Source organism: Sinocyclocheilus rhinocerous, unplaced genomic scaffold (genome assembly GCF_001515625.1).
Source record: "Sinocyclocheilus rhinocerous isolate Xijiao unplaced genomic scaffold, SAMN03320098_v1.1 scaffold1063, whole genome shotgun sequence".
NCBI lineage: Eukaryota > Metazoa > Chordata > Actinopteri > Cypriniformes > Cyprinidae > Sinocyclocheilus > Sinocyclocheilus rhinocerous.
The window spans coordinates 722,201-731,929 of record NW_015625586.1 but is presented as its reverse complement, the minus strand read 5'-3'; the positions used below and the strand labels follow the sequence as shown (position 1 = coordinate 731,929).

The window sequence follows — 9,729 nt, the reverse complement described above, 5'->3', positions numbered from 1 at the left end:
AGAGGGGGCAGGAGCTCTAATCTGCGTGCCCCCTGGACGTTTTGGAGCGAAAACGTCGGACAGACAATTCACAGATCAGTGTTTACTTCGGCCTAATGCAGTTTGCTAGTATTGTTCAGATAACAAATATTTATAACTTCCTTTATAAGGAAGAGCAAAGGCTGAATGCACGCGGATGATCTCACCAAAACAAAGTCCGCGGCCGTGCATAGAATGTAGAACAAAACTTTGTAGTTAGCAACCAAATAAATGTTTCAAGAAAACTCCCCTCATGGCTATTATCAAGTCGTGCTATCTGTCCTGCGCAGTATTTTGCATTAAAAACTACATTACTGTCGGCCTGTTGTGCTACCTGGCCAGTCGGCTCGGTTTGCCCCCTCCATCCACCGGAGCCTCCGTCTCAGAACCTCGTTTTCTTTCCGTGCTCGGATCGTCTCTTCCTCGTACTCCAGCACCGTACCGCCGACCATCTCCATGATCTGCTCCACCGCCGCCATCAGACGCTCGTTCAGCGCGCGGTGCAGGAGCTGCAGCTTGGTCATTTTGTATTTTTTTTCCAGCAGTTAAATTCAGCAGCAAACACAAACCACCGAAAGAGCTAGCTATCCCCGTTGCATGAACGGTTGCCTTTTTTCTCCAAATTTCGAAGGCAGCCGGAAACTGCTGACTGCCACCTACCGCACTGGAGAAACGCAACAGTGCAGCTGCAGAGCAAACTGAGAGGAAGTCAAAACAAAATGGTAGCAAACGTTGTTTATATAGAAGGATAAACGCGGTTTTCAAAGTATTCAAGTATCGAGAAAAATAAGATTACAACAAGTCGCTTTGGGAAGAGATCAGGCAACCACAACAAAAGTAGCCTACTCTACTCGAGCATTTTTTTTCGCGCGGTAACAAATAACAGTTATTTTCATTACGTATTTTACATTTCTTTCTTTTTTTCTACAAACATTTACATATCACAAAAAATAGTGTTTTGTGTAAAGTAGTTTATATAACTGAGCTAGCTGTAAACTCCTCAGATTACCTTTACAATTAATAATTGAACAGATCAAAATTGCATTTTTGAGAATATTCCTTGCAAGTATGCACAGCTCCTGCTAAAATGAGTAAAGTATGCAATATAAAAGTCTTGTGGGGACCCATCATCACAGGGCCCAAGATAAGGTTTCCAGTTGTCACTCCCAATGATGGCCCTACAAAAATGTACAATGTACCATCATAATAACCACAGTGTCCACCAAATGACTAGTAACTGAAATTATATTTACTCATTTAAAACTGTGGTAAAAAAATAAAAAAACAGAACTATTCTGAGAGCTTCTTGTGCTGTTTGAAAAACATTAATTTAATAACGGTTTACACTAGTAACAATTCCTATAGATTATGGTTCATTGTTTTATTTGAAATTTACATTAGTTGACCATTTGCCTAAATTAGTTGTGAAAAAAAGACAGAACCCCACTAAACCTGGGAGAAAGCCGGGGTCTACTACACAGCGACAGAAAGACAAGAAAATTAAGAATAACTATAAAAACACCACTTACAAAGAAAGAATGCTAAATGCAGTATGTGTGACAAATAAATACCTAGAAGATTATAGAATATTTATGACATATTTATGGAATAATTATCAGTGTTAGTAACAGAATCAATATAAATGCATTTAACCACAGTGGTAGTAACTGGTGATTCAGTGATTGAACTGAAGGTTTTGGATAAACAGTATGTTCTAAATGACAGGGTTGTAAAATATTTCCAAGGTAAGGCAAAATTAAGCATATTACACACACGCATACATACAGTAATTTCACAATGGCCAGATAAACATTTTCCTCAGATACAGACAATTACTGATGTCAAATTAAACTGAATCTAGTTTATTCAAGCGTTTGTTTTTACATACGACAAAGTTCCTCATTTGACAGTCATAAGATACATCTTCTCAAATTACATGATTTTCTTCTGACAATTTTGCAGTTTAAGTACATTTTACTGTTCAGTCTTCCACACTGATTCATATCCTAATGTACTGCTTTAGATTTACCTCGTCCTCTGTAATTCCCAGTCACCAAAAACCTAGAATTTTCAAATTGTAATGTGTAGGCCAGAAGAAAAAAAAATCGAAATTAATAAAACAAGTAATGAAAGTCATTCCTTCCTATAGTGAATATACATTTTTATAGTTATGCACTGCCTAAAAAACCATTTCATTGGCTAGATACTGCTCTCGGTGGAGTATTTATAAAATTAAAACATCAGTCTTGAAGTACAGTAGGTCATGGTACTCAGTATGGAACACAACGTGATCTTCCTCAAAGGGTCAAACATTCATTCTCATGATGCTTTTTCGACTTACTGGTGACATTTGTGCACACATACGGCCTGAAAAGGTCATAGAGATGTTGGTCAAACAGCATATAGGCTTTCTGTATTTTGTGTAACATGGAAGCTTCTAATATACTTGGTAAAACAAGAAATATCCCAATATATCTAATGAAAAAGATCAAATTTCAGCTCTCTATAACAACAACAGGTTCTTTCTTGAGGTGTGCCTGCAGCGATCTGGCAACAATGACGCACTGGTCACTCGGCGGGCAGCTGATGATCTTCCAGCCCATGCGATGTCGATTCTTCGTTGAAACTCCGGCACGTGCGCTCATGTCTCCTCATGTTTCCGCTCTGGCTGAAGGTCTTTGAGCACCAGTTGCAACGGTAAGGCCGTTCTCCGGTGTGTGTGCGCATATGCATCCGAAGGTAGTCAAACTTTGAGAAGTTTCTACCGCACCAGTGACAGATGAAGGATCTTTCATGCAATTTCTTGTGCAGCTGCAGCTTTGCCAAGTCCTTTAACTGCCTTCCACATTTGTTACACTTATACGGATCTTCATGATCGTGATCTTTTGCGGATGCTCTCCTAGGCATGGTGAATCGTGTGCGAAGGCGCTCCTTCTTCTGCGGCCTTTTCAACAGGGTTGAAGCGTCACTGGCTGTTCTCATCTGGTGAGTGGGTTCTGAGTCTTGACACGGACCGGCGTGGGCAGGGGTGGTAGTAACTGAAGACGTTATTGTGATGATGGTGTCCTCGGGCTCAGTCTTGACCCTCGGTGTTGCCACAGTGGGTGCGTTCCACGTCTCATCCGTATTCGAGACATCTTTTTGATGCACTAGCTCTCTATCTTCTGCCTCTGTCTTACAGATTGAAATGACATCTAGTATGCGTGGCTTCAGTTCACTAGGTGAATCCTGACTCTGGGCATCGCCCTCCGTTTGCTGATCTTCTGGGTCTTCTGATTCAGCTGGGGACCCATATCCACATGCTGGTAATTCTGTGGGTGAGGCTTCATCAGGAGGGACATAGTGGACTCCTGTATGGTGAAAGCATGAAAACGGCATTCACTTAATTATTTTCATTATTAGTAGCAGTGTTGGTCATTTTATTCATCAAATGCATACAAATGTAAATATGACAGTTTTAAGGATGTACAGAGTGACCTTTTTGTGCGTGCGACAAAGTATTTGTAATGGCTGAATGTTTATCTCTTAGAAACCTGTTTGACATGAACTGTTTGGTGTCATAAAGTTAAGTGCGCTATTGAGGAATTACATTTCACACTACGTGCATTACTCACAGCAGCCATTTAAACAAGGCATTGTTCGTTTCATCAAGATAATCATTTCTGTGTCATCATATTTTCATTATTTGCATGAACAAAAAATGGACAATTTAACAATTTAGGAAAAAACTTTTCTCCATTGTTCCCTAATTTTATGAACTCTTATCCATGAATTGTATGGTGAAAGCATGAAAACGGCATTCACTTAATTATTTTCATTATTAGTAGCAGTGTTGGTCATTTTATTCATCAAATGCATACAAATGTAAATATGACAGTTTTAAGGATGTACAGAGTGACCTTTTTGTGCGTGCGACAAAGTATTTGTAATGGCTGAATGTTTATCTCTTAGAAACCTGTTTGACATGAACTGTTTGGTGTCATAAAGTTAAGTGCGCTATTGAGGAATTACATTTCACACTACGTGCATTACTCACAGCAGCCATTTAAGCAAGGCATTGTTCGTTTCATCAAGATAACAATCATTTCTGTGTCATAATATTTTCATTATTTGCATGAACAAAAAATGGATATTTTAACAATTTAGGAAAAAACTTCTCTCCATTGTTCCCTAATTTTATGAACTCTTATCCATGAATTTCACTAAAATTATTACTATTATTTGAATATTTATATATTACTATTATCTGAAATTGAACGGAATTTAGTTTAGTAGACTCAAATTGAATTTTGATTATTATAGTTATAAATTCCCTTGATTAAGTCAGAGTGTGGAAGTCAAAGATAAGAAATGAGGTGTGGCCTAAAGTTTGGGATCGGTAAGATTTAAAAAAATGTTTTCTCTTGTGTTCACTAAGGCTACCGTTATTTGATCAAAGTACAGTAAAAACAGGAATGTTGTGAAGTATTATTACTATTTAAAATAAGTGTTCTATATTTAAAAATATACTTTATTTCTGTGATGACTCCGGTCTTCAGTGTCACATGATCTTTGAATATATTTGATCAAAGTACAGTAAAAACAGGAATGTTGTGAAGTATTATTACTATTTAAAATAAGTGTTCTATATTTAAAAATATACTTTATTTCTGTGATGACTCCGGTCTTCAGTGTCACATGATCTTTCAGAAATCATTCTTATACACCGATTTGGTGCTCAAGGAATATTCCTTCTTATCATCAATGGTAGGGTTGCTTAATATTTTTGTAGAAACCATGCTAAAGTTTTTTTTAACATTCTTTGATGAATAAAGTTGAAAATAACATCATTTATTTGAAATAGAAATCTTCTGTAACATTATAAATGTCTACTGTCACTTTTGTTCAATTATTGCAACCTTACTGAATAAAAGTATGAGAAAAAATAAAATTACAATTAAAGTACAGCAATATTTTTATTACGCATTACTGAAATCCTACATAGAAGTTATATTTAGGATTTCAATAATAGATAATAAAAATGTTATGAAAGCTGTTATGAAAGCTTGACCAGTCCGCCACAATCGTTAATTGGTCATTTTTACTCAAAGCATTTATATATATATATTTGGATTTTATAAAGTTATGTAATGTCAATTTGAATGCAAGTAAAAATTTTGAACTTTTGTAATCCTTTAGAACCTTATATAATATAAGGTTCTAAAGGATTGCAAAAGTTCTACATTTATATTTAGAACTTTTGCAATCCTTTTGCACATTATATAAGGTTCTAAAGGATTGCAAAAGTTCTAAATTTTTACTTGCATTCAAATTGACATTACGTAACTTTATAAAATCCAAATATACATAAATGCTTTGAGTCAAAACGACCAATTAACGATTGTGGCGGACTGGTCAAGCTTTCATAACACCAAACCTATCTTTCCTTCTCTTGTGGCCCTGCAACTGTAACGTTAGCCACTGTCCTCTCCATCTTTCTGAATGTAAAAGTGTTATTATCTTTTTACAATGCATCGAATATCCATTCAACGAGCTATGTTAAAATTCTGATATTGTAATTGCTGGATACGACGGGAAAGGACAAGACCAGTGATGTGAGACAGACACTTAGTGGACAAAATGCCATCTACGTTTCTGCGACATTCATTTCTACTATTAAATTGGAGTCTACAGAAAATGCAATCAACCTTCAACTGACCCAAATACCCCAAACAGCGTCTGTGTGTGTGTTAAAGTGTGAATTTACCGTTTAAATGTGCCTGATTCTTGCTCAGCGCATCCCTGAGCTGTTGTTTCAGCCTCGCGTTTTCTGACCGTGTTTGGGCTGCTTCCTTTTGATAGTCCTTCACCGTCGCTTCCACCTCCACCCAAATATCACGAATGACAATTGACATTCGCTTCATCAGGTTAGATTGTAACTTATCTAGTCTCGACATTTTCACGAAGTATAAAACGAAAACAAATCCGACGAAACGCGAATAAAAGCAACTCTACACTTGCTTATTCTCCTCTTGGTTTAATGGCTGTTCTCAGACTCTAGATGCGTATCACTGCCACCTACTGTACTGTATGAACATGTACATCATATTTACAAACTAACAAACTAGTTTTGAAATACCAGGCTAATGGCTAATCGCTTATTATTTTAATTATATTATTATTATTATTATTACTGAAAATCTATGAGTGAAGATTATTAATGTAATTATTCACTGTATTGTTTTGAGATATTTGTAGGTTCAGTGGCTGGCAGTGACGTCAGTTTCTTGCGGATGACTGGACATCATCATGAGGTCACGAGACACGTCCATTTACAGCGTTACCTAGCAACAACATTAAACCATCCTAGATATGGTTAGGTAACCGTGTACTATTTCCACAGCTGACTGACATTTCTGGGTGAGTTTATGTCTATAAAGTTAGATTTGAGCCAATATCTTTAATGCTCATCTCACAGGCTTTGTTTTTGAATCCATATTTAACGGTAGCCGAACTATGTAACGTAACAGTTACATTTTCACAGTAAGTTACCAAGAGATTATTTTGAACTCCTTTGCGCTTATTTGTGCTTTTTTCATTGATTAAAACTAGACAATACCTATGAACAAGTAACTATATTCGGAAAAATTATTTTAGTAGCTTTTCACGTTGTAGGCAACTCTGGAGACTGTAATCACTCAAGTCTATTTCGGACGGTCAGTCGTTATTTGCGACACTAGTCCGCAGTCTTAGTCAGAAACCGTAATAATAACAATCATTAACAATAGCCCCTTAAATAATAAATCTTAAACGTATGTATTTATGTAAATATTTGTATTCCCTTTACATGTTACTCTAAGAGGAGTAAATACTGCTCTCTTTTGACTTAGGTGCAAACACATTTTGGCTTGGTAATGTTTTAAAGACGGCCATAGGAAGGCGCTGTTGTGTGATATTATGTTTGGCAGCGACCAATGCAGTCCTATTCAATCTTATGAAACTGCTCTAAACTGCATATTTCATTTTTGGTGTGAATGTTTCAAGGTTGCAAAACTTAATTAAGAATTTGGATACAATTATGTCTGAGCAGTTTACACTCTAAACTTTCATGAGCCTGGAATATTCCTTACTTAGTTAAACCTTTGATAAACACAGTAGTTTAAGTCCTATTACAGACAGACAACCTTCATCTGTCTCAGAGGAACTGAGCTTTCCATCTATTAAAGAGCTTAGCCTTTAATCATAAGATGGATGATTGTACTGCAGGGAATCACATCTTTCCATCTCAGGTATTAATTAAGTTCTGAGCACAATTGCCCTTATCTAAAACATGTCTACTGCTGTAAGCCAGTGAAAGAGTTATGAAGTCTGGATGACAGTCTTTGTCCTTTTTGTATCATTACATACTCAAGCATAATGGAATCACATGCAGTATAAGAAATAGGAGTGGCAAATAATGAAGATACGTTAAAAAAAGGTTAACATTTTTTATATATATATATATATATATATAAAATCACTAAATTTCATTTTACAGTTACACACCTAACCATGACAAAAGGGTCTTGGTTCATAATCCGAGATCAGTTTTATGTTAATACATCAATCAACCTCAAAGAGGTTGTTTGCATGCAACATCATAGTTACAATAGCTTTTAAAGACCTGTCCACTGTAATGAACATGCATCAGAAGGTTTAATGTGAGCTCGATGTCTGTGTATTACTCCCACCCTTACAGAGTTCTCAACTGCTATTACCATCACAGTCAAACAAGAACCTAAAGCTAGCCAAGCAGACAAAGATACAACCTCTCCCACTTAGATCAGATTTAACAATCATGTTATTTGATTAGATTGTGTAATTAAATCCAACAAGGTTAAGTGTGCACTCCGTCTTGTTGTCTCCTACTTCTGGTCTGTTTTCTTCTGGACATTTAACCTTTACCGGTCTCTCTCAGTCTGTGCAGTGCATATATATAAGAACGTATTTGGAAGTTAGGAATTGTGCATTGGCTAAATTCAGATGAAGTGTTAATTTAATCCTCATTAAGCTTATTCATTAGCAGCAGGGATTCGTTTAGCAAATCTAGTGTTTTATGTGTAGGCAAAAGGTTGGTGTCAGAAAACATTTTCAAGGTTGTTGAAAGAAATCTCTTATGCTCACCACTAATTTGACCAAAAATACAGTACAGATAGTAATTTTGTGAAATACTGTTACTATTTAAGTACTTAACTTTTTTCTATTTTAATATTTTTTAAAATATAATTTATTCCTGTCATGGCCAAGCTGAATTTTCAACAGTCATGACTCCAGTCTTCAGTGTTACAGGATTCTTCAGAAATCAGTCTTCATTATGATCATCTTCAGTAATCATTTCTGATTATTATCCGAAAACAGTTGTGCTGTCTAATAATTAAAAAATATTTTCTATCATTTTAAATGCCTTTAATGTCACTTTTGATCAATTTAGTGTATCCTTGCTGAAATATCATGCAATATAATACATATTAGACAAGATGTGAATAGAATAATAAAAAACTCCATTGTACAAGCCTACATGTAATATGCGAATCAGACCTACGTATAAAAATAGGCAACAAATAAATAAAGTTACCCTATTACTGCTACTTCATCCATCCAACTTTCCCATTGTATTTAGGATGACTTATGAGTTATTTGTCTAGTTTATCTCCCTTGAACCACCTTATGTGAACGCTTTTTATCCCCTAAGTAAAAACCGAAGGATCCATCTTCAAAAATAATGTTTCAGCTTTAATTGTTGCAGTCAGAAATCTTTCTCTCTGTCGTGTCTGACTTCAGGGCTTCCTTTTTTGCAGCCCCGGCCCACCCTCCCTTCTGTCTGGCAGCATTATCATTCACTTTTCAACATATTAATTGATTATGCTCACTATATTAAACAAAACATGCATATATAATCATATGCCAAGCATGCTGGCTAAAACAACATGTCCTTATTCATTTTTTAGTTTCTGTGCCATTTCTTTTCGATCGGCCCCTCCTCTTCCCGTCTGTTGCACAAAAATATCCCATTTTCACTGTCTCCATTTCAAAGCATCAACTTTAAACCAGTCTGACTCTGCAGCTGCCATTAACCTGACTCGCTCACACTTGCTCTCACCGTCTCCACTCCTCCAGAGTCTTTTAATAATGCATGCTGCTATAAAATTCAAATGAGATAGATTTTTTAAACACACCAGTGAAGTCTGAGCGCACGCTCTCATTTTCCCTATCCTGCTGCACCCCGGTCCCTCACTGTCCTCCTCGCCTACCAACCGTTGCCCTGGAAACTGTAACGTCCTGGAGACATGTGCGGTATTGAGGGAGCAAGGAAACAGCAGAGAGGGAAAGAGTGTGTCCTGTGAGGAACGACTAAACAATATATAAGGGCTTTTCCAACTTGAAATAGCTAACCCTGGGTCATTCTGAACCCTGGATAAACAGAATCCTGGGTTATCTTGCTTGATAATTTACACAGGGTTAACAATGAATTATTCATACACTGTTATTTCTCACTGTAAAATCCTAAAACCTGGGTTAACATTGTGTATTTGCGCTGTCAGTGTCATTGACTGGAGTCACATAAATGATACCATATTTTCCAAAAAAATTAAGTAGTTTGCATCACTGGATATTATTATAAACGTTTTGCGTTTTGCTACTTTCATCTTACCTTGCTTTCATTCAATGTTAAAACTGAAGTTTCACACTGGG

General features: G+C 36.4%; 1 protein-coding gene across 1 annotated transcript; it reads right to left on the bottom strand.

Moving 5' to 3' along the window:
* Positions 1-1,327: 1,327 nt before the first annotated feature.
* Positions 1,328-6,057, bottom strand: LOC107754585 (zinc finger protein 16-like). The gene is made up of 2 exons (XM_016571086.1): positions 5,765-6,057; positions 1,328-3,368 (listed from the first exon to the last, which is right to left on the bottom strand). Exons 1-2 carry the CDS (start codon positions 5,952-5,954, stop codon positions 2,587-2,589), a joined length of 972 nt encoding a protein of 323 aa, XP_016426572.1. The 5' UTR covers positions 5,955-6,057; the 3' UTR covers positions 1,328-2,586.
* Positions 6,058-9,729: the final 3,672 nt, after the last annotated feature.

What these genes read in the sequence shown, in the direction of transcription:
- LOC107754585 (XM_016571086.1), bottom strand. Translation starts at nt 5,954, where the DNA reads ATGTCGAGACTAGATAAGTTACAATCTAACCTGATGAAGCGAATGTCA. An exon ending in GAATCAGGCACATTTAAACG is followed by an intron (nt 3,369 to 5,764) that starts GTAAATTCACAC and finishes TTCACCATACAG; the next exon opens with GAGTCCACTATGTCCCTCCT.